The sequence below is a fragment of the Trachypithecus francoisi genome, unplaced genomic scaffold, assembly GCF_009764315.1.
Source record: "Trachypithecus francoisi isolate TF-2019V2 unplaced genomic scaffold, Tfra_2.0 Lachesis_group4, whole genome shotgun sequence".
NCBI lineage: Eukaryota > Metazoa > Chordata > Mammalia > Primates > Cercopithecidae > Trachypithecus > Trachypithecus francoisi.
Genome location: NW_022681469.1, coordinates 95539930 through 95566444, shown reverse-complemented (window position 1 = coordinate 95566444; position 26515 = coordinate 95539930). Strand labels below are relative to the sequence as shown.

Here is a 26515-nt window from a genome sequence, read left to right as displayed (position 1 = left end):
ATAAGAATTACAAACCTGATTACTTTGCAATGTCGTATCTCTCACCAGCATTACCATTTACCAAAAGAATCATCATTGTACAACAGATTTTAAAAGAGGTAGGATTCCTGTAAGACTACCCCTGAAATTATCGAATGTCTTCCAGAATTAGGTTACCAACCCAAAATTCAGTGGAAAGGAATACAAACTAGAATCCACATGAGCAAAATATCTGCTGCCAATTACTACATCAAACAGTATCAGCCTCTGCCAAAATGATAAAATCTGATTAATTTCAAATTTGTGGTATTTATGGCCAGGACTAGGTAAAGATCACTTTTATTTAATAAATACCTTCCTAAAACAATTATAGAAATAACTGCATTCATTATTTTCTCCATCATATAAGAGACTATCCTTGGCCAGGCTCAGTGGCTCATGCTTGTAATCTCAGCACTTTGGGAGGTCAAGGTGGGTGGATCACCTGAGGTCAGGAGTTCGAGACCAGCCTGGACAACATGGTAAAACCCTGACTCTACCAAAAATACAAAAATTACCTGGCCATGGTGGCACAGGCCTGTAATCTAGCTATTCAGAAGGCTGAGGCAGAAGAATTGCTTGAACCTGGGAGGCAGAGGTTGCAGTGAGCCGAGATCACGCTACTACACTCCAGCCTGGGCAACAAAGTGAGACTCCATCTCAAAAAAAAAAAAAAGACTACCCTTTTAAACATCAGAAGAAACTATTTATATATATTACATATGTATATGTCATTCTTATCCGTTCAATGTTTACTTAGCAAAAATGAGCATAAATATGTAACTGCTTTCTAATTATAATTCCTATTTTTCACTAATTTATACTTTTATATTCAAGTAAAATTTAATTATACTTACATTTTGTTTCAAGCACATAGTTTTACTTTCATTAGCAAAAATATTTAAAATCCATGACTTGCCTGATCAAACTGGGTAACTTCTTGATTAGAAGGAATGTGTAGTCCCCAAAGTTTATACTTTTTGGCAACACTAGAAAACTGCAGCTCCAAAGGAATTTCAACTATATCAGATCGATTTAGAATTTCAATATTTCCATAGTCAATGTACCGCACCAGACACTGGAAAAAATAAGAGGCAAATACTAATACTGACCCCAGATTAAGTATTTCCAAAGAAACCACCAATTTGCTGCTCTCTCTTAATGACCTGTATATCAAAACAGCATTCTTATCTCAAAATGACAAAATACATTCAGAAATAGCTCTCTAATAATATCTTCAAAATAAAAAACAAAATCCACAGTCCATGAAATTCCAGTGATTTCTTTACTTGCTACTAGTTAAATTCCAACAGTACCATTTCTCATTAGGGTGCTTTTTGTTTTTAGACAATTGATATTTTAAATAAGCATCAACCTATGAAGCTTACAGCCCTCTCCTGTTTCTCCTAATGTTAAAATCAACCAACATTCAATTCAATTTCAAGTTGGAAAGAATAAAATCTGAAAAGAAAGGCAAAGTTATCAAACTTCCTTTGATACAATTAAACTGACTCCAGGTAGACCATGTAAACTAATCAGATTCACCACCCTTACCTCCAGCTCTACATCCGTTTAAAAAGTAAAAAGAAAAATAGTTATTTCAAGGTCAAATATCATGTTGCCCTTTAATTTAAAAAATTAAAGCCAACTGAAAAGCAAATGCAAAATATCATCTCCAGTTGTCAAATCACAGGAGAAAGGTCAATTAGAAAGTTCCATTCCACTAAAATAAACCATTATCTAGGACAGCAAAAAATGAGATTTTTTTTAAACCAAGCTATTCAGAACACTAAATTGTTACATCTTAGCATCTTATTACACCAAAGAAAATATTTATAAAACACACATATTTTTAATTTTTTCTCTTTTATCCTTAATCGCTTTCCCAGGTTCAATAAAAACATACATATTATAATTTAAGTACAGAAAGCAGGTGTAGAAAAAACACTAAAGGAAATCCTACAGAGGTGTTTTCACACAGCCTGCAATATGCAACTGTCACCAAACAGCTATTCAGAATTCTATCTCCTTAAATCCTCTTAAAAATCCTCCAAGAAGGCCGGGCGCGGTGGCTCAAGCCTGTAATCCCAGCACTTTGGGAGGCCGAGACGGGCGGATCACGAGGTCAGGAGATCGAGACCATCCTGGCTAACATGGTGAAACCCCGTCTCTACTAAAAAAATACAAAAAACTAGCCAGGCGAGGTGGCGGGCGCCTGTAGTCCCAGCTACTCAGAGGGCAGGAGAATGGCATAAACCCGGGAGGCAGAGCTTGCAGTGAGCTGAGATCCGGCCACTGCACTCCAGCCTGGGCGACAGAGCGAGACTCCGTCTCAAAAAAAAAAAAAAAAAAAAAGAAAAGAGCCTGGCACCTCTTCCTCCCTCTGCTTCCTCTCTCACCATGTAATCTACAGTAGACACTGGCTCCTCTTCACCTTCTACCATTTGTGGAAGCACACTGAGTCCCTTGTTAGAATTGTATAAAAAGCAAAACCTTTTTTTTAGAAGATACAAGCATCATACACTTAAAATCATACTATTTTAATGTCTGAAGACATAACTGGTATAATATTTTAAAAACATAAACATGCGAAATACATGCCACTTAAGTCTAACTCTCAACTATACTCTGTTGGAGCTATGCTTTTTCTACAGCGTACAAAACAATGAGCCAAATAAACCTCTTTTCTTTGTAAATTACCCAGTCTCAGGTATTCCTTCACAGTAACAAAAATGAAGTAAGACATGATTGGATTGAGAAGGATACAAAAATCACTGCAGGCTGATAATTACTTTTTTTGAGACAAGGTTTTACTCTGTTGTCCAGGCTGGAGTGCAGTAGCATGATCATAGCTCACTGTAGCCTCAAACTTCTGGGTTCACGCAATCCTTCCACCTCAACCTCCCAACTATCTGGGGCTACAGGCACACATACTGTACCTAGCTTTTTTTTTTTTTTTTGAGAAACAGGGTCTATGTCACCCAGACTGGTTTTGAACTCCTGGCCTCAACCAATCCTCCTGCCTTGGCCTCCCAAAGTGCTGGGATTACAGGCATGAGCCCCCATGCCTGGCCTTAACCACTTTAAATCATACAGTCTCAATTCGGGCAATATCCCTGAGGGGAAGAAAAGTGGTTCTTATGGAGAGTTGGAAATCTTAAATATTACAATGGTCTACAGCCCTCCAAGGTTCAACCCTACTGATAACATAGTTATTATATACTGTATATCTGTAGCAGTAAAATATCTGAAGGGGAGAAGACCCATTAGGCCATTAGGGAGAAAACAAGTCTAAAAATGCTTCTTAGGAGGGAATAATGAGAAAAATGGCTGAAGAACACTGCTTTAAGTTATAGATTATAAAATTAATTTCAATGTATCACTCTGAACTAGGGCAAATCCACAGATTTATTTTATGAAACCTAAACACCAAACCTATTCACCAGAACAATGCAGTATACATAAATTCAGACAAACAAATAAGTAACAATTCAAATGCTACAAAGGATTAGTGTATTCAATTCATAATTTACTCTGGTTTCTTCAGCTAACATTCAACAACTAAAGGGCAAGAGAGAGCAGTAATAGTATGGTACTCTCTCCCAACCCTCTTACTTTATTTTCTGGTAAGCAAATAGGGGTAGTAGCAAAAACAGCTGACAATTAACAGTCCTAACCAATTTCAATCCCTGCAAAAGACTGAATCAACTTTAATTAAGGCTTTGTAATAACATCACAATATGATTAATAATTTGGTATAAGGTAAGTGACAGAAATGCAATGGTTTACTGCAAATCAGGTGAGGCAGGGCTAGGGACACTTGTGTCCAAGAATAGAGCTGGTACTCAACAAAGTGAAGAATCTGAAGTTCATGGCTCTGCTAGTGTAATACAACCACCAAAACATACACATCTATCCCAGATAGACTTATCTGCCCTCATGACATAGCGAAAACTACATATTCACTCTCATTGTGCCTGGGCCCAATCTTCTCCTCCCACAACTCCACTATTCACAGCCTATGACCCTCCTACATGGTGGCAGAGGAAGAGAACCATTTAGATCACTAAGGAAAACTGACAAAGTATAATCCATTTATGAACAATCAGAAATAGCTGATTAATCACTTAAAATCAGATGCCTATTACTGATGCTTGTGTAAATTTCTGATAATATAATTAATATTATATTCAATAGAAGAAACGGAGTATGTCTTAATTTTTAACAATATTAAACATAGTCACTGGTCAGGTGCAGTGGCTGACACCTGTAAATACCCCCATAAAAAATATTTTAAAATTGAGGAATGGATTGGCTCCAGTGATGGATCTCAGATGGGCTAATTTTTATAGACATAGCATCTGAAAGAAATCTGTCAAGGTATCATATAGAGACACTTACCTGCACGTTCATTCTCCATTAATATAGAAGGGAGAACTGGTATTAGATTCTTTTCAGCAAATAAAAGTAAACTCAAGATTTATAAAGAAAAGAGGAAAGAGAGGTTCCAACATGGCTGAATAGGAAAAGCTCCAGTCTGAAGCTCCCAGCACGAGCAACACAGAAGACGGGTGATTTCTGCATTTCCAACTGAGGTACCAGGTTCATCTCACTGGGGCTTTGTCAGACAGAGGGTGCAGCCCACGGAGCAGGGCGGGGCATCGCCTCACCCAGGAAGCGCAAGAAGTTGGGGAATTCCCTTTCGTAGGAAAGGGAAGCCATGAGAGATGGTACTTGGAAATTCGGGACACTTCCACCCCAACACTGGGCTTTTCCAATGGCCTTAGCAAATGGCACACCATGAGATTATATCCCACACCTGGCTCGGAGGGTCCCACGCCCACAGAGCCACACTCACTGCTAGCACAGCAATCTGAGATCAAACTGCAAGGCGACAGCGAGGCTGGGGTAGGGGTGCCCACCATTGCTTAGGCTTGAGTAGGTAAACAAAGCAGCCTGAGAGATCAAACTGTGTGGGGTCCACCGCAGCTCAAGGAGGCCTGCCTGCCTCTGTAGACTCCACCTCTGAGGGCAGGGCATAGCTGAACAAAAGGCAGCAGAAACTTCTGCATTCTTCCAGCACAGAGTTTGAGATCTGAGAACGGATAAGACTGCTTCCTCAAGTGGGTCCCTGACCCCCGAGTAGCCTAACTGGGAGACACCTCCCAGTAGGGGCTGAATGACACCTCATACAGCTGGGTGCCCCTCTGAGACAAAGCTTCCAGAGGAAGGATCAGGCACCAACATCTGCCTTTCTGCAATATTTGCTGTTCTGCAGCCTCCACTGGTGATACCCAGGCAAACAGTGTCTGGAGTGGACCTCCAGCAAACTCCAACAGACCTGCAACTGAGGGTCCTGACTGTTAGAAGGAAAACTAACAAACAGAAAGGACATCCACATCAGAACCCCATCTGTACATCACCATCATCAAAGACCAAAGGTAGATAAAACCACAAAGATGGGGAGAAACCAGAGCAAAAAAGCTGCAGAGCACGTCTTCTCCTCCAAAGGAACGCAGCTCCTCGCCAGCAATGGAACAAAGCTGGAGGGAGAATGACTTTGATGAGTTGAGTGAAGACGGCTTCAGATGATCGGTAATAACAAACTTTTCCAAGCTAAAGGAGGATGTTCAAACCCATCACAAAGAAGCTAAAAACTTTGAAAAAAGACGAATGGCTAACTAGAATAAACAGTGTAGAGAAGTCCTTAAATGACCTGATGGAGCTGAAAACCATGACATGAGAAGTACATGACACATGCACAAGCTTCAGTAGCTGATTTGATCAAGTGGAAGAAAGGGTATCAGTGATTGAAGATGAAATGAATGAAATGAAGCAAGAAGAGAAGTTTAGAGAAAAAAAGAGTAAAAAGAAACGAACAAAGTCTCCAAGAAATATAGGACTATGTGAAAAGACCAAATCTATATCTGATTGGGGTACCTGAAAGTGACAGGGAGAACAGAACCAAGTTGGAAAACACTCTTCAGGATATTATCCAGGAGAACTTCCCCAACCTAGCGAGGCAGGCCAATATTCAAATTCAGGAAATACAGAGAACGCCACAAAGATACACCTCGAGAGGAGCAACTCCAAGACACGTAATTGTCAGACTGACCAACGTTGAAATAAAGGAAAAAATGTTAAGGGCAGCCAGAGAGAAAGGTCGGGTTACCCACAAAGGGAAGCCCATCAGACTAACAGCAGATCTCTCGGCAGAAACTCTACATGTCAGAAGAGAGTGGGGGCCAATATTCAACATTCTTAAAGAAAAGAATTTTCAACCCAGAATTTCATGTCCAGCCAAACTAAGATTCCTAAGTGAAGGAGAAATAAAATCCTTTACAGACAAACAAATGCTGACAGATTTTGTCACCACCAGGCCTGCCTTACAACAGCTCCTGAAGCAAGCAATAAACATGGAAAGAACAACTGGTACCAGCCACTGCAAAAACATCCCAAATTGTAAAGACCACCAATGCTAGGAAGAAACTCCATCAACTAACGAGCAAAATAACCAACTAACATCACAATGACAGGATCAAATTCACACATAACAATATTAACCTTAAATGTAAATGGGCTAAATGCTCCAATTAGAAGACATGGACTGGCAAATTGGATAAAGAGTCAAGACCTGGCCAGGCGCGGTGGCTCATGCCTGTAATCCCAGCACTTTGGGAGGCCGAGGCAGGCGGATCATGAGGTCAGGAGATCAAGACCATCCTGGCTAACACAGAGAAACCCCATCTCTACTAAAAATACAAAACATTAGCCAGGCGTGGTAGCAGGCACCTGTAGTCCCAGCTACCCAGGAGTCTGAGGCAGGAGAATGGTGTGAACCTGAGAGGTGGAGCTTGCAGTTAGCCGAGATCATACCACTGTACTCTAGCCTGGGCAAGAGAGCGAGACTCTGTCTCAAAAAAAAAAAAAAAAAGTCAAGACCCATCAGTGTGCTACATTCAGGAGACCCATCTCATGTGCAGAGACACACATAGGCTCAAAATAAAGGGATGGAAAAGATCTACCAAGCAAATGGAAAACAAAAAAAAAGCAGGGGTTGCAATCCTAGTATCTGATAAAATAGAGTTTAAACCAACAAATATCAAAAAATAAAAATAAAATAAAGAAGGCCATTACATAATAGTAAAGGGATCAATTCAACAAGAAGAGCTAACTATCCTAAATATATATGCATTCACTACAGGAGCACCCAGATTCATAAAGCAAGTCCTCAGAGACTTACAAAGAGACTTAGACTCCCATACAATAATAATGAGAGACTTTAACAACCCACTGTCAACATTAGACAGATCAACGAGACAGAAAGTTAACAAGATATCCAGAAATTGAACTCAGCTCTGTACCAAGAGGACCTGATAGACATCTACAGAACTCTCCACCCCAAATCAACAGAATATACATTCTTCTCAGCAGCACATCACACTTATTCCAAACTGACCACATAGTTGGAAGAAAAGCACTCCTCAGCAAATGTAAAAGAACAGAAATTATAACAAACTGTCTCTCAGACCACAGTGCAATCAAACTAGAATTCAGGATTAAGAAACTCACTCAAAACCACTCAACTACATGGAAACTGGACAACCTGCTCCTGAATGACTACTAGGTACATAACGAAATGAAGGCAGAAATAAAGATATTCTTAGAAATCAATGAGAACAAAGTACAATGTACCAGAATCTCTGGGACACATTCAAAGCAGTGTGTAGAGGGAAATTTACAGCACTAAATGCCCACAAGAGAAAGCAGGAAAGATCTAAAATTGACACCCTAACATCACAATTAAAAGAACTAGAGAAGCAACAGCAAACACATTCAAAACCTAGCAGAAGGCAAGAAATAACTAAGATCAGAGCGGAACTGAAGGAGATAGAGACATAAAAAATCCTTCAAAACATCAGTGAATCAGGGAGCTGGTTGTTTGAAGAGATCAACAAAATTGATAGACCGCTAGCAAGACTAAAAAAGAAGAAAAGAGAGAAGAATCAAGTAGATGCAATAAAAAAAATGATAAAGGGGATATCACCACTGATCCCACAGAAATACAGACTACCATCAGAGAATACTGTAAACACCTCTACGCAAATAAACTAGAAAACCTAGAAGAAATGGATAATTTCCTGGACACATACACCCTCCCAAGACTAAACCAGGAAGAAGTTGAATCCCTGAATAGACCCAAAACAGGTTCTGAAATTGAGGCAATAATTAATAGCCTACCAATGAAAAATGTCCAGGACCAGACGGATTCACAGCCAAATTCTACCAGAGGTACAAACAGGAGCTGGTACCATTCCTTCTGAAACTATTCCAATCAACAGAAAAAGAGGGAATCCTCCCTAACTCATTTTATGAGACCAACATCATCCTGATACCAAAGCCTGGCAGAGACACACACACAAAAAAAGACAATTTTAGACCAATATCCCTGATGAACATCAACGCAAAAATCCTCAATAAAATACTGGCAAATCGAATCCAGCAGCACATCAAAAAGCTTATCCACCACGATCACATCGGCTTCATCCCTGGGAAGCAAGGCTGGTACAACATACGCAAATCAATAAACATAATCCAGCATATAAACAGAACAAAAGACAAAAAACACATGATTATCTCAATAGATGCAGGAAAGGACTTCAACAAAATTCGACAGCCCTTCATGCTAAAAACTCTCAATAAACTATATATTGATGGGACATATCTCAAAATAATAAGAGCTATTTATGATAAACCCACAGCCAATATCATACTAAATGGTGAAAAACTAAAAGCATTCCCTTTGAGAACTGGCATAAGACAGGGATGCCCTCTCTCACCACTCCTATCCAACATAGTGTTGGAAGTTCTGACTAGGGCATTCAGGCAAGAGAAAGAAATAAAAGGTATTCAATTAGGAAATGAGGAAGTCAAATTGTCCCTTGTTTGCAGATGACATCATTGTATATTTAGAAAACCCCATTGTCTCAGCCCAAAATCTCCTTAAGCTGATAAGCAACTTCAGCAGAGTCTCAGGATACAAAATCTATGTGCAAAAACCACAAGCATTCTCATACACCAATAACAGACAAACAGAGAGCCAAATCATGAGTGAACTCCCATTCACAATTGCTTCAAAGAGAATACCTAGGAATCCAACTTACAAGGGATTTGAAGGACCTCCTCAAGGAGAACTACAAACCACTGCTCAACAAAATAAAAGAGGACACAAACAAATGGAAGAACATTCCATACTCATAGGGAGGAAGAATCAATATCATGAAAATGGCCATACTGCCCAAGGTAATTTATAGATTCAATGCCATCCCCATCAAGCTACCAATGAGTTTCTTCACAGAATTGGAAAAAACTACTTTAAAGTTCATATTGAACCAAAAGAGTCCGCACTGCCAAGACAATCCTAAGCCAAAACAACAAAGCTGGAGGCATCATGCTACCTGACTTCAAACTATACTATGAGGCTACAGTAACCAAAACAGCACGCTACTGGTACCAAAACAGAGATACAGACCAATGGAACAAAACAGAGCCCTCAGAAATAATACCACACATCTACAACCATCTAATCTTTGACAAACCTGACAAAAACAAGAAATGGGGAAAGGATTCCCCATTTAATAAATGGTGCTGGGAAAACTGGCTAGCCATAAGTAGAAAGCTGAAACTGGATCCCTTCCTTACATCTGATACAAAAATTAACTCAAGATGTATTAGAGACTTAAACGTTAGACCTAAAACCATAAAAACCCTAGAAGAAAACCTAGGCAATACCATTTAGGCCATAGGCACGGGCAAGGACTTCATGACTAAAACACCAAAAGCAATGGCAACAAAACCCAAAATTGACAAATGGGATCTAATTAAACTAAAAAGCTTCTGCACAGCAAAAGAAACTACCATCAGAGTGAACAGGCAACCTACAGAATGGGAGAAAATTTTTACAATTTACCCATCTGACAAAGGGCTAATATCCAGAATCTATAAAGAACTTAAACAAATTTACAAGAAAAAAAAATCAAACAACCCCATCAAAAAGTGGGCAAAGGATACGAACAGACACTTCTCAAAAGAAGACATTTATGTAGCCAACAGGCACATGAAAAAATGCTCATCATCACTGGCCATCAGAGAAATGCAAATCAAAACCACAATGAGATACCATCTCACACCAATTAGAATGGCGATCATTAAAAAGTCAGGAAACAACAGGTGTGGAGAGGATGTGGAGAAATAGGAATGCTTTTACACTACTGCAACCATTGTGTAAGATAGTGTGGCGATTCCTCAAGGATCTAGAACTAGAAACACCATTTGACCCAGCCATCCCATCACTGGACATATACCCAAAGGATTATAAATCATGATGCTATAAAGACACATGCACACGTATCTTTATCGCGGCACTATTCACAATAGCAAAGTCTTGGAATCAACCCAAATGCCCATCAACGATAGAGTGGATTAAGAAAATGTAGCACATATACATCACGGAATACCAAGCAGCCATAAGAAAGGATGAGTTCATGTCCTTTGTAGGGACATGGATGAAGCCAGAAACCATCATTCTGAGCAAACTACCACAAGGACGGAAAACCAAACACTGCATGTTCTCACTCATAGATGGGAAATTAACAATGAGAACACTTGGACACAGGAAGGGGAACATCACACACCAGGGCCTGTTGTGGGGTGGGGGGAGCAGGGAGGGATAGCATTAGGAGATAAACCTAATGTAAATGACGAGTTAACAGGAGCAGCATACCAACATGGCACATGTACACATATGTAACAAACCTGCCTGTTGTGCACATGTACCCTAGAACTTAAAGTATAATTTTTAAAAAAAGAAATAAAAGAGGAAAGGGGAGGAGAAAAAAAAATTGAGGAATGTTTGCCAATTAAAAAAAAAGAAAAAAATAAGGCTCTACCCACAATTTGTTCATTTTTCTAAGCAGGGCAACAGTTAAGAGATAGGTTCTGTGGGCTTCTATACTTGATCTATCATTAATTTAGCTAGTGACTTTCATAAAGTTATCCTGGCTATGCCTCAATTTCAAAAAAAGGTGTAAAAAATAACACCTGCCTCAAGGACGCTGTGAGCATTAAATGAGTTAGTATACACAAAATGCTTAGAATATTTGGCACTACCTACAAAGGAAATAAATACTACTATAATTACTACTACTACTGTATTATATAAGGGACATTCAATCTCCAGTTTTGCCTACTAGCTGCCAATGAATATCTTTGTACAAACATCTTTGTCTACTTATAGAAATGTCCCAGGGTAAATTGTTGGCAGATAATCTGATGCACTCAATTTTACAGGTACCTATTACATTGAAAAAGATGGTTAATACTCATAGTCACTTGATTTAAAACAAACATGCCAATACAATTCAGCAAAGAAAAGATGGTCTTGTCAATAAACAGTGATGGTATAACTGGATATCCACATGGAAAAATACTGAAGTTTATCTCCACCTCATATCATAATCAAAAAATTTACTGCAGGTCACCCCAGCCCTAAATGCAAAAGGTAAAAACTTCCAGAGAAACACACACACACACACACACAAAAATATCTATGATCTTGGGGTAAGTACAGTGGTCTTAAATGGGAAGCAGAATGCACATACCAAAAAGAAAAAATTAATAAATTAAATTTCAAATAATAACAAGAAAATGAGTAGGTAGGCCACAGACTAAAAGATACTAGCAATACATATAAAAGACAAAGGACTGGTGTCAAGAATACGTACAGGCTGGGCACAGTGATTCACACCATGAATCTCAGCACTTTGGGAGGCTAAGGTGGGAGAACTGATTGAGCCAAGGAGTTCAAGACCAGCCTGATCAACATAGTGACCATCTCTACAAAAAATTTAAAAGTTAGCCGGGCATGGTGGCACACACCTTTAGTCCCAGATACTTGGAAAGCTGAGGTGGAAAGATCACTTGAGCCCAATAGGTTGAGACTGCAGTGAGCCATGATCGCACCACTGCACTCCAGCCTGCGCAACAAGAGACTTCATCTCAAAAAACATATATAAAAAACACATAGAGAGGTCCCTGCCCCACCAATTCGCTCTCCTCGGCACCGGCGGTGGCTGTGCTGTTGTGGTGGTAGCAGCATCCAGCTGCCACAGACCCCACCAACGACCAGTACCTGGTCTGCTCAGCGTTGCAGTGGGCCAGACCAACCGCTGCACCACAGATCCTTTCGGAATAAACCATGGGATTGGGCCTCATCCAGATGTGATGGAATATGCCAAGGAAAACCTGGAGAGCTTCATCAAAAATAGTGATAGCTTTGATAATCAGCTCCTAGACCTAGACTATCCATCTAAGAGGGAAGTTATAGGGCAAGGCTAGGTCACTCTGATCTCCTAGCAGCTTATCAAAAGAATTATACGTGCAAGTTGGCAAGCCCCCACTGTAAGCGAAATCATCTGTCCATCTCAAGATGAAGATATTCCAACACGCACCTATAAAGAAAACCACTGCTGAGGTTTGAGTTCTGTGAACCTGCATTTGTTGTCAGTAATTGCCTCCAGATAGCATCTGACAGTCATCGGTATGACGGAATTTACTGTGGAGCTGGAGTCCAGAAAGACCATGAAAATATTACTATAAGTTGGAGGCATATTAGTCACGCCTATAGAGGATCCGTTAACACAGAACTAGACAAAACACTTGGGAAAGGAAAAATATCCTTGTTTTGTCATTTGCTCCACTTGTGCAACCAAGTAAGAATGATAATGGCAAACCAGATTCTGTGGGACTCCCTCACTGTGCTGTCAGGAATCTACAGGACTTGGCTTGTATTTACATTCGACGCACATTTAGAAATTGCATAAATGATGAGATGCAGACCAAGGGGATTCCACAAAGGGCTCTACCAAAAAGGAAAAAAAAAAGAGAGTTAAACAGATAATTAATATGTACATATTTGTGGGTAATCAGCTTATTCCTCAGTCTCTAGATAAGAGAGGAGGATGAAAAAAATGGAAGAAGGTAACAAAGAAGAGGAAGAAAAAGATCACAGTGAAGCAATGAAGCCAGAGGAGCCACTTCAAAATTTACTGAGAGAAAAAAAATCACAACTCTGCCCCTCCCTGAATCTTTAGAAGCTTACTTGACATATTTTAGAGACAAATAATTTAGATCAAGGAGAAAGAATGCCTACCAGTAATTCCTTTTGTCTTGAAAATGTAGCGTTTGTTAGGAATTAAGAGACAGAATTATTTCTTTCATCAGAGCTAATTATAGTGGAAAAAAGCAAAACTTGTTTCTGTCAGTAACAAAAATAAAAGAATCCCTTTTATAAAATATATTTTTCTTTAAATCTTGGAAGAATGCTGTTTTAGCTCAGAGTGATTTCCAAGTGGAATGCAACAGTAGTCAAGATTGGTGTATTATAAATCCTTTTCTGATTCCTTACAGATTTGTAGTGGTAAGGGTTAGATTTAATTTTATATAAGGTTTAAATAATTGTCAAGCTTATATAATGTGATCCGAATTGCAGTTGTTTGCACTTCCTCTATGAAAACTTTAATAAGGAAATCAAATGCTTTGTAGACCTATTTACCTTACTTTTGTTGCAGTCACTGTTGCTGGGTTGCTGTACATATATTCCAGGGCAATATATGGGCGCAGTAACAATACAAGATATTGAATAATTTAGCTTTAAAAATCCCACAAATTTTACGAAATTTTATAGCCCTGCTACTTCTGCTTTTGAATCTCTTGCCAAAAGACATGGGTAAAATATCTGCTTCTCTCATTTTAAGAACACAGCAAGTGAATTATTAAAATAGAAAGTATATACTTAATACAACTCTTATTTGGTATGGACCCTTTACATTTTCAGTATTTTTTTAAATGAGGTTATCTTAACTTTCTAGCATTTTTAAAGTATATTTAGAATTGTTTTTTCTGTAGTTCACTGTATAAAGCATTTGGTTTGAAAAAAAAATTGTTATGTGTGACTCTTGATAAGACACAGAAAGAGGGAATGAGCATGAGTGATGGCCACCTTCCTGGCTGGCTCTAAGTAGCAGGGTAGATCTGATCAGCAGATACACTTTAGCAAATGGAACTTCTAACTTATCTGAGTATTTATCTTTGGCAAGGTAGGGCTAAGCTTGCCTAGATTTGCTTCGGATCTTTTTTTTTTTTTTTTTTTGAGACGGAGACTCGCTGTGTCGCCCAGGCTGGAGTGCAGTGGCCGGATCTCAGCTCACTGCAAGCTCCGCCTCCCGGGTTTACGCCATTCTCTCGCCTCAGCCTCCCGAGTAGCTGGGACTACAGGCGCCCGCCATCTCGCCCGGCTAATTTTTTGTATTTTTTTAGTAGAGACGGGGTTTCACCGTGTTAGCCAGGATGGTCTCGATCTCCTGACCTCGTGATCCGCCCGTCTCGGCCTCCCAAAGTGCTGGGATTACAGGCTTGAGCCACCGCGCCCGGCCTTGCTTCGGATCTTTCTAGTATAAGAAATATTCACAGAAATTGTTTGTTTTGAAAATCCTGTTCCGAATCATATTGTAATCTTTGGGATCCACGCCATGTTCATTTCACTTCCTCTCATATTTTTCATGTTTCTTTTGGTAAAATTATAATGGTTTTCATTTTGTACTTAATATCACACACGTAAACCATCCATCATTTGAGCTTTACTGTAGCTTATCAGTGATAAAAACAGTCAGTAACTGCCATTGTTTGTTTGTTTTCCTAGTAAGGCCTGAAAACAGTCATTCTTTGTTAAGAAGGTGTACAATGTAACATATTTACTAGTGTTACATGGATTATACTTTTCTTAAAGGGAAAAAATTTGAGAGTATCAGGGACTACCACGAGCATTGTTACTACAGTAGTTGTTCAGATTTGGTTAAGGAAGCCCAATCAATGTATAGTGAAAGGATTATTATATCTCTGCTAAGATTCAGATATTGTTTCAAAAATCTCAGCTCCAATCATTCCACACATCTAAAAACAAGTGTTTGTACTCATGTAAGCATGAAACTGTCCCAAGTAAGTGAGGATATTTTAGTAATGTGAAAGACACTTTCATGGAAGGTATTTGTTTTATACCAGTGGGTGGGGTGGTAGAATTGGGAGTATTTCTACAGTTATTCTTAGATGATTACCAAAATGCCCCATCTCATTTCTAGCTAGGAAAGGAAAAAATCAGTTTTATGCTACTGTTGTCATCTGTCAGAAATGTTCATTTTATTTTGAATTAAATGTTGCTTTAGAAGTTTAATCTTGAATTCCTGGTGGCCACATGTTTGTATCTGGAAACCTTGGAGAGAGTTATCATCTGACCTATTCCCCTCGCTTTTTTTTGGTTGGAGCCGCTGTTTAGATGTGTAAAGACACATAATCTTAAATGCTGATTTTACTATTTAGGAGGGAGTTTTTGTTGAGGATATATTTGAAGATTGGCTTTTTCATATTGTCTTTCCTTCTTTGGCCTTGGCAAAGTGTACAGTAGATTTTCATGATCACTGCATACCTTTTGTCATTGAAATATATCTTTTATTTTTTAAATGCATTAATTTTACAGTTGTGACTTTATCATTGACTTTAAGAGGTAGAAATAAGAAATAAAAATTAAAGTGAAAAAAACATACAAAATGCCTACAAATCAATCAAGACAAATAACCTAATTTAAAAATGGGAAAAAGATGTGAATAGATACTTCACAAGAGCCCTTGCAAAGGGCACAACCTCAGTACATTAGCAATGCAGGGGGCTGGTGAGGACATGAAGGAACTACAACTCTCATAAATTGCTGATAAGGATGTAAATTGGTTCAACACTTTTGTAAAGCTGTTTGGCAGTATCTACTTTGGCAGAAACATGCCTACCCTATGATTTAGCAACTCTACTCTAGATATATGTGCAAAAGAAATGAGTCGATACATCCAGCAGAAGATTTATATAAGGATTTCATAGCAGTTTCATTCAGAGTAGTTAAAAACTGCAAAAAAATCCAAATGCCCATCAAAGGAGAACAGATCAATAAAGTGTGTTATATGTATACAATGAATGCTAAATAGCTTAAAACAGACTACCAATACACTAATACATACAACAATATAAATGAATCTCAGAAATTATGTTGAACAAAAGAAGCCAGATACATAAAGTACATACTGCATGATTTAAGAACAGACAGCTGAATCTATGGTGATACAGTAAGAATGATGGTTATATCTCTGATGGAGAAACTACTAAGAATTGACTGAGAAGGGGCCTGAAGGAATTTTCTGAAATGATGGAACCATATGTTGATCTGGATGGTTGTTACATGGATACATACATATGTAAAAATTCACCAAGCTATATACTTAAGATCTTAAGAGATATATATACCTTACTGTACACAAGTTATACCTCAGTAAAAAAAAAAGAAAAAAAGATAGCCAAATTGTTCTGCATGAAGATGCATCTTACAAATTTTTTGTGAATCAAAGTCAAAGGCAAGGAATCTATTTTGTTCACCACTGCACACTTAATGCTCAACACAGTGCCAGGTACATGGCAGACGGTACATACGTTTTCTTCACTTTTGTTTTTTGACTAGAAGAGTGTGGTTTTTATTCTATTTTTTCCTATTTTTAACTGTAGTAAACTATACATAACATAAAATTGACTATCTTGACCATGGTTAAGTTACAGTTCAGTGGCATTACGTACTTTCACACTGTTTTGCAACCTTCGCCACCATTCATCATCCATCTCCATAGCTCTTTTCATCTTGTAAAACTGAAACTCTACACCCATTAATCAACAACTCCCCATCCCCAATCTTCCCCCAGTCCCTGGTAACCACCATTCATTTTTTCTGTTTCTATGATTTTGACTACTCAAGTCTTCATGTAAGTAGAACCGTAACAGTATTTGTCCTTTTGTGACTGGGTTATTTTATTTAGCTAATGTCCTGAAGATGCATCCATGTTGTAGCTTACATCAAATTTCAAGACTGAGTAATATTCAGTTCATAAGTATTTTTGAATTAATAAATTTACCATAACAGTAGTTTATACAAATTCTAAAAACCAGCCTCTCCATTTCAAATATACCAAAAATTCCAAAAACTAAATATCTAACACATAGGAAAGCTGACAGGAGGAATGAAATAATTATATTCAAGAATATAGCTCACCTTCTTTGGGTCAAGATTCCCCAAAACTGAACTGGCCTGGGGACAAACTTCAGACAGTGAGCAACCAATCTTCACGATATCCTTATTTCTATTGATACTCTAGAAAGATCAGATATAGTATAAGATACAATAAAATACTATTTTATAGTGTTACACACTTGAGGGTTCTAAGCATGATAAAAGATTTTAGACCATTAGAAATTAAATCAAGTTCTTATGTCTGTATTTTTTCATAATTTAAATGAGTTATTTATAAGAAATGAGACTAGGCCATATAAAAAGTTTACTTCCCAATGAGTTCAAATTAGGCAGAATTCAAACAAGATACCAAATATAATTAAATCATATGGAAAGGATTCCTTAAAGATCTATTTGATCGCAGAGCTCAAACTGGGAAATAAAAGATGATCCTGGAACATTTGATAGTGTCAGAAAGTAAAAAAACGTTAAAAATAAAAAATAAATAAATAAATAAATAAATTTTTAAAAACTGGTTGTGATGGCTCACACCTGTAATCCCAGCACTTTGGAGGGCCGAGGTGGGAGGATCACTTTTGAGCCGGGGAGTTTGAGACCAGCTTGGCAACATGGTGAAACCCTGTTTCTACAAAAAAAAAAAAAATACAAAAAATTAACCGGGCATGGTAGTGTGCGCCTATAGTCCCAACTATACAGGAAGATGAGGTGGGAGGATTGCTTGAGCCCAGAAGTTTGAGACTGCAGTGAGCCATGATCACACCACTGCACTCCAGCCTTGGTGACAGAGACCCTGTCTCGAAAAAAACAAAAACAAAAAAGTGCTCAAAAAAAGAATAGGACATGTTTAAGGACAAGTATCAATTTCTGTTCTTTGGTAAACTTTGTCCCAATGGCCAAGGCTGAATAATTTAAACAACAAAATAAATAATGATAGCATAAGATTACAACCCACGGAATAAATATCCATGAGTTTATATTAATATAACTAATTGAATAAATAAATGGCAGAGAAGAGACAGCTCTTCCTTATAGAAGAATTCCAATTAATAGATGTGGAAGGAATGAGGGGAATAAATCATCATTAGGCAAGCACTAGAGCAATAAACAACAAAATTCGTGGGTGAAAAGTTGAAGAGAAACTGGATTAGACAGCCTCAATAAGTCTCCTAAAACATTTATTAATTACAAAAGAAAAAAGAGTAACTTTACAGTGAAAAAACCTGGAAATTGCCACCATACCCAAGTGAATCAAGGTTATCATCAATAAGAAGGTATATCACATCATGAAACCCCAATATGGTGTACTAAGAGGACTACAATATCACTTCTGTGGAACTCTTGCTAATCTATTTATAAGAAATCATCAAACAAACCCAAATTAAAGGATACTCTACAAAATAACTAATATTCATCAAAAGTGTCAAAAGTCTTGAAATACAAGGAAAAATTGAGGAACATTCAGAGGTTAAAGGAAACGAAGGATACACAACTAAATACAATTCGGGATTCCATATTGGATCCTGGAACACAAAAATACAAAAAACTGCCAAAATTTAAATAAGGGCTATAGTTTAGTTAACAGCATTGTACTAATGTTAATTTCCTGCTTTTGATCATTGCACTGTGGTTATATAACACATTAGCATTAAGAGAAGCTGGGTTTGGCCGGGCGCAGTGGCTCACGCCTGTAATCCCAGCACTTTGGGAGGCCGAGATGGGCGGATCACGAGGTCAGGAGATCGAGACCATCCTGGCTAACATGGTGAAACCCTGTCTCTACTAAAAATACATTTAAAAAAATTAGCCGGGCATGGTGGCAGGCACCTGTAGTCCCAGCTACACGGGAGGCCGAGGCAGGAGAATGGTGTGAACCCGGGAAGCAGAGCTTGCAGTGAGTGGAGATCACGCCACTGCACTCCAGCCTGGGCAACAGAGCAAGACTCCGTCTCAAAAAAAAAAAAAAAAAAAAAAGAAGCTGGGTGTAGCCTCTGTACTAATTTTGCAACATTCCTATAAGTCAAAGTTTCTTCAGAATAAAATGTTAAATAAATACATGTGTGTTCTAAAGAAATATACCAACGAAATATTCAATAATGCTAGAAAGAACATGATTATCCATGATGACTGAAAAAAAAACTCTGAAAGAGCAGTTCAAAGAACATCATGATGAATATCAAAGTCTCAGCATAGAAGAGGAACTGAATTTAAACTGAGCCTGAGAAACAACAGAGGCAACCTTTGTGAACAAACCCCTAGAATCAAAATATTCCATATATTTTTTCACTATACAGACTAACACAAATAGGAGCTCTTTTTTTTTGTTTGTTTAGCACAATCTCAGCTCACTGCAGTCTCAATCTCCTGGGCCCAAGCAATCCTCCCACCCTCAGCCTCCCACACAGCTGGGAACACAGGCATGCACCATGCCCGGCTAATTTTTTTTTTTTTTTTTTTTTTTTTTGGAGCGACAAGATCTCACTATGTTGCCAAGGTTGGTCTCAAACTCCTGGGCTCAGGCGATCCTCTCACATAGGTCTCCCAGAGTGTTGAGATTACAGGCCTGAGCCACCATGCCTGACCAGAAGCTCTTTCTTTCAAAGAAACAGGTAGAGTCAAATACTTTAGATTCCTTCAGCTGCCACCATCCAATCTGAAGTGTTTGCTTATAAGTGGTTTATAAGGCAGAAGCCCACAGGGCAAAAAAATGGAGAATATATGTGAGCAGATTTTCATCCTAATCTGCCTACCCATATTTCCAAATCTCTAGTCTTCTCTATGTCTACATCCCACCCTAACCCCAACCAAATTTGCCAATTTGCTTCCTGAAAAAACCACTGCATTCATTTATACACCGTCGGTAGTTTTAATGTTTAATCTTTTCATGTGCATGTTTCCTGTTCTAAATGTTCTTCTGCAAGCGCCTCAACTACATGGTTTAACTCAGAGGTTGGCAAATTACAGCCACCTGTTTTAGTAAATAAAGTTCACTGCATCACAGCTAGACATACTCATTCACATTTTGTCTATGGCTGCTATGCACTATGTTGGCAGAGTTGAATAGCTGCAAAAGAAACTGTATGGCCTAAAAATAGTAAACTACTCATCATCTGATCCTTTACAGAAAAAAAATTTGCTGACTCTTGAATTTGCTCCAAATTCAATCAACATCTTCACAAATAAAGTAAACCGAAATCAAAGTCTAGAGCTGCACTACTGAATACAACAGCCAATACCCACTTAAAATGTGGCTAGTCTAAGTAGATATGCTCTAAGTCTAATACACACACTGGATTTCAAAGACAATATTAAAAAGGAAATATAAACTATCCTGTTTACATTTCCATGCCAATTATATTTTGAAACAATATTTTGGATATATTGAGTTAAATAAAATGTATTTATTAAAATATCACCTGCTATTTTTAGTTTCTTCAATGTGGCTGCCAAAAATGTTTTAAAATTACTTCCGTGGCTCATATATTTCTATAGACAGCACTAGTCTAGAAAATCTTTTTACACTGATAAATGATGTTTCTATACAATAAGCTTAAATATCATTTATCATCCAACCTGGGACACTGTTGAGAGTGATGCAGCTGTCACTAATACAGAGACAATGGGCATGGAACCAGAACGTGTGAGCAACCTTTAGAGAATATGCATAAGCAGAAACAAATTTGCCAAATACATGTGCATAAGCAGACACACGAATTTGCCCCAAGTTTTCTATAACATCACCCTTCTACAATGTTTTATTACATGCAGCCATGCCCCACATAGTGACATTTTGGTCAAGAATGAACCACATACACTGCAGTAGTCCCATAAGATTATAATGAAGCTGAAAAATTCCTATTGCCTAGTGTAGTCCTAGCCATCGTAACATCATAGAGCAATGGATTACTCACATATTTGTGGTGATGCTGGTGTAAACCTACTGTGCCCCCGTCTTACAAAAGCACAGCACATACAATTATGTACAGTACATAATACTTGGTAATGAAAATAAACAACTATGTCATCGGTGTGTGTGTATATTTTTTTTTTACTATTTTATTTTAGTGTACTCCTCCTACCCATTTTAAAAAGTTAATTGTACAGCCACCTCAAGTCCTTCTGAAGATATTCCAAAAGGGCATTATTATCACAGAAGATGACAGCTCCATGCACGTTACTGACTCTGAAGACCTTCTAGAAGGACAAGAAGTGGAGGTGAAAGACAGTGATATTGATGATCTTGTGTCTTCGTTTTTAGCCAAAAAGTTCTTAAAGTAAAAAAAATTAAGTTTCTTAAAAAAAGAAAAAAAGTTTTAGAATAAGGACATAAAGAATATTTTTGCACAGCTCTACAATGTTTGTTTTAAGCTGTGTTATCACAAATGAGTCAAGTTTATTAAAAGTTACAGTAAGCTAAGGTTTATTGAAGAAAAAATATTTTTATAAATTCAGTGTAGCCTAAGTGTATAGTATTTATAAAGTATACAGTAGTGTACAGTAATGTCCCAGGACTTCACATTCCTCACTACTCACTCAATGACTCACCCAAAGCAATTTCTAATCCTGCAAGCTCAGTTCATGGTAAGTGCCCTATACAGGTGTACCATTTTTCAATCTTTTATAAAATATTTTTACTGTACCTTTATATTTAGATACATAAAGACTTACCATTGTATTACAACTGTCTGCAGCATTCAGTACAGTAACATGGGGTGCTGGTACACTACATGACCTAGGTATGTAGTAGGCTGTATCATCAAGGTTTCTCTAAGTACATTCTACGATGTTCATACAGCAAAAAAGTTGCCTAATGATGCATTTCTCTGTATGTATCCCAGTCATTAAGTGATGCATGACTGTATATTTAAGAACTCTGGGTTAATCATATTCTTCTAGAACTTTCTTCTCAAATAGTCTCCTATTTCCCACGAGTTCACCTCATCCCCCACCAAAAGGAGTTCCCATGCTGTAGGGAGTACAGAGAAATGTAATTTCTTTCCCTTCCATACCACATATAGTTTACAAAACCAAAAATTAGCAGGTCATTCTGTACATTACAGGAATTCACCTTCTTAAATTGTGGAACACAGCCCTTTAGTGCTTGCTTTGTATTTAAAACTGAGTAACCTCACCCAACCCACAGCCTCCCAACAGAAAATCAGAAATGTTTCATTCATGCTTCCAATTTTATAATGAGGAAAAATATATCTCAAATTTAAGCCATTAGAAAAAAAGACCAAGATTTTTAAAACTTATCCTCCTTCAAGAAACAATCTTTTTTTTTTTTTTTTTTTTTTTTTGAGACGGAGTCTCACTCTGTCGCCGGGGCTGGAGTGCAGTGGCCGGATCTCAGCTCACTGCACGCTCCGCCTCCCGGGTTCACGCCATTCTCCTGCCTCAGCCTCCCGAGTAGCTGGGACTACAGGCGCCCGCCACCTCGCCCGGCTAGTTTTTTTGTATTTTTTAGTAGAGACGGGGTTTCACAGTGTTAGCCAGGATGGTCTCGATCTCTTGACCTCGTGATCCACCCGTCTCGGCCTCCCAAAGTGCTGGGATTACAGGCTTGAGCCACCGCGCCCGGCCAAGAAACAATCTTATAAAAGACCCCTAGATGGGGCTATAACTTCACAAATGCAACAGGCTCTCAGACTCCAGCAAAAGCAGCCTACAATTGAGTAGAATTCTGAAATCACAATCTTGCCAATTTTTTTTTTAAACTTGGTGTATTATGTGCATAATATTCATGTGTCAAGTAACGTCACAGCTGTCGAAATTTGTCTTCTAATAATGCCTGGTGACAAATAATTCAATAAATGTTAGGCAATGAGAATAATAAATATATTTATTCCTGGGTTTTATTTTTGTTTTTGTTGAGGAGGAACTGGACTGGGGGAGATGAGGGGGGATATTAACCAGTTTGCTATTTACCTGGGCCCAAAACGTTACTGCATCTTCTATGTGACTTCCAACCACATCTTCCACTAAAATCAAATCACAATACAAAGAAAATTAGAAATTAATCAGTATCATCTAGCTCTTAACACCCCAAAATAATTTTAGTGTCAGTACCTTTATCATAATGCGTATCTTCATCCATTTGGACAATTCCTGAAAAACTAGAACAATTCGATACCTTAAATTAGATTATAATAATCCATCCATTAATAATGAATGAAGACTGAACTACATCATGTTCAATTCTTACAAATGTTTTGTCCTAAATGCAGTATCAAAATTCAAACTCTATATTAAAAATGAACTCAATATTTCCTTCAATAACTCTTTTGAGTATTTTGTAGTATATGCAATTTTATCATATTTAATCACTATCCTTAAAATTATCTCTTTAGCCAAACTTTTACAAATTTATACTGAACTCATACATTTTGATCACTTACATAAATCAACACTTTGAAACAATGTATATATTCTTTTTTAGAAAATATCCTCCCATAGGCCGGGCTTGGTGGCTCAAGCCTGTAATCCCAGCACTTTGGGAGGCCGAGACGGGCGGATCACGAGGTCAGGAGATCGAGACCATCCTGGCTAACACGGTGAAACCCCGTCTCTACTAAAAATACAAAAAACTAGCCGGGCGAGGTGGCAGGCGCCTGTAGTCCCAGCTACTCGGGAGGCTGAGGCAGGAGAATGGCGTAAACCCGGAAGGCGGAGCTTGCAGTGAGCTGAGATCCGGCCACTGCACTCCAGCCTGGGCAACAGAGTGAGACTCTGTCTCAACAAAAAAAAAAAAAGAAAAAAAAGAAAAAAAAAAAGAAAAGAAAATATCCTCCCATAAAAAGGACTTCCACAACGTAAACAAAATAATAGAACAAATGCTTTAAACTGTTAGTCTATTTTATGTAAAAGGCATGGTGGTTACTATTTTTGAAGATTCCATGGGATGAAAGACTGCAAAATACATAGAATTTTGCCTATTACTTCAAAAACAATTTTCATTACATATTATACTTTATCACATGCAAAAATATTCCAAAATAAATGTACACTACTATATAATTTTATCTGTAATATACTAGAACATTGCACTTTCCATTTACAAGTGTTGAAAGAAAATTAAAATACAGATTTTTGATTTTTTTTTCCCCCAAACGAAGTCTTGCTCTGTCGCTCAGGCTGGAGAGCAGTGGCACCATCTCGGCTCACTGCAACCTCCACCTCCCGGGTTGAAGCAATTCTCCTGCCTCACCCTCCCAAGTAGCTGAGAATACCGGCGCATGCCACCACGCCCGGCTAATTTTTGTATTTTTAGTAGAGACAGGGTTTCACCATGTTGGCCAGGCTGGTCTTGAACTCCTGACCTTGTGATTTGCCCACCTCAGCCTCCCAAAGTGCTAGGATTACAGGCCTAAGCCACCGCAATTTTTTAAGAGCTTTAAAAGTTGTCTAGGAACACCACTACACTGAAGTTTCAAATGCTCTCTCATTAAGAAAAGGGAAACATTAACTTCTCATCACAGAAAAATAAAATTTTAAAAATGGATTACTTTTGTTACAACTTAATTTTTTAAAAAAATGTTTCGTAAGTGGCATGAAAATGTCTCCAAAACAAGGGTCCTTTTCTACTGGCCAAAAAGTAGTTTTTAAATTCAACTGACCGAAAAGCTGTAAAAACTTTTAGGGAGACTATATATTTCCATGGAAGGCATTAAGGCTTCATTTCAGTAAAAGTTAAAATTACTTTGGAAATCTCTCCACACACTCCAAGAAGCTACTTCTACAATAGATTTTAAATCTTACTTTAAAATGACTCGCCCTGATTATGAAGGAACTGATGCCGTACACTTTCTGCAAACAGAGATCACCAAATGGTACATCCAAATCTCCACTTCGTGATGAAAATTTGGAAGAGACGGGTACACGTAGCTCCCTGACACTTATTTTACAAGGGATTTTGAAACAAATGGCAAAGAATTTTCCAGAAGGGGAAGAGAGTGTGCAGGCTGCGTGACCTCGTCTTCATGGAACTTATTCAGGCCCAGGTTTTTTCAAGCCAGTTTCGCCTTCCTGGGGCATCTGACACTCCTCTGGGGTGGCGGGCGTCTCGAAGGTGACAGAAAACCCTGAAATGGGCCTCGTCCCAGGATAGGAGACCTAAAAGGCAAGCAGCGATGAAAACAGTCCTTGAAGCGGCCACCACTGCACGTACCACAAAAACTACTATTGACCTCACACTTTCCGTTGCAGAAGCTCTAGAAAAGTGACCCTGGCCCCACACACTGGGCTCTCGGCCCTCCGCCCGCCGTAGCACACGTGCAGAAGCTTGCCGAGCGAGCTTTGTACGCAAAGGCCCCACACTGCGCCTGCGTGCACAGCGCTGCGCCATCATCCGGTGCTAAGCGGGAGTCAGGTGGCAACCACTGCCTGCCGCCTAGTTAGAAGCCTGCGGGGAGCGGCCTGACGCTGGCGGCTGCCGACCCCACGCACTGAGGCTGCGCCCTGGTGATTTATAGGCTGGGGTGGGGTCCATGGCCAGTTCCTTTCACAAGGCTTCAAGCCGTGACGTTAGAGGTGACGTAGGATTTCGTGGCCTTTCCTGATCTGTTCACGTGGATTTAAATTTTAGAAACACCCAAATTAGAAGAACCCCGACATTCTATTTACACGATGGAAAAGAGAAAATAACTTTGGTAACTGAAAATGTGTTTTTCAGATTAGTAGCTTTACAAGCGGTGGTCAATTCATCCCTAGATTCCATAGCTCTCTCTAGCATTACAACTTTTTCCACAATCTTAAGAGGAAAAAATTAGCTGTCTGCTTCTTTGCAGATATTATGCTTTGTGGCAAGCCTTACACAATTGAAAATTATATCTGGTTAATTTTTAACAGCTTGAAGTGTAAAGTACAATAAACTGCAGATATCAAAAAAGTGCATAATTTGTTAAGGGTGAACATATGTATACACTGTTGAAATCACCCCCACAATTAAGACAAACTTTTCTATCACCTCAAAGTTTCCTCATGCTTGATTGTAATACCTGACTCCTCCCAGCTCCCGTTCTGCTTTCTGTCACCATACATTAGTTTGCGTTTTCTAGAATTTTACGATATTAAAATCATACAGTATGAACGTTTAATCTAGCTTCTTTCCAATAGCATAATTATTTTGATTGATAAATTTTGTCCTATGTATCAAGAGTTTGTTGGGTTTTATTGCTGTTACTATTCCATTGCATGAATATAACACAATTTGTTTATTTACCTTTTAATAGGTATTTGGACTGCTTCCAGTTTTGAATTGTTTCAAATAAAGCTGCTATTGTGTGCAAGTCTTTGTATGGACGTATGTTTTCTTATCTTATGGGTTAG

The 26515-nt window shown here is 38.5% G+C and overlaps 1 protein-coding gene and 1 pseudogene across 1 annotated transcript in view; one reads left to right on the top strand and one right to left on the bottom strand.

The window, feature by feature from the left end:
- Nucleotides 1-25535, bottom strand: part of STK31 (serine/threonine kinase 31) — a 41376-nt gene extending 15841 nt beyond the window's left edge. Inside the window, exons 1-5 of the mRNA XM_033193177.1 lie at nucleotides 25375-25535; nucleotides 23258-23304; nucleotides 23117-23169; nucleotides 17213-17311; nucleotides 938-1096 (exon numbers count right to left, since the gene is read on the bottom strand). Coding sequence (XP_033049068.1) covers nucleotides 938-1096; nucleotides 17213-17311; nucleotides 23117-23169; nucleotides 23258-23304; nucleotides 25375-25535 — 519 coding nt within the window. The remainder of the gene's footprint in view (nucleotides 1-937; nucleotides 1097-17212; nucleotides 17312-23116; nucleotides 23170-23257; nucleotides 23305-25374) is intronic.
- LOC117072776 lies at nucleotides 12489-13201 on the top strand (annotated as a pseudogene).
- Nucleotides 25536-26515: the final 980 nt, after the last annotated feature.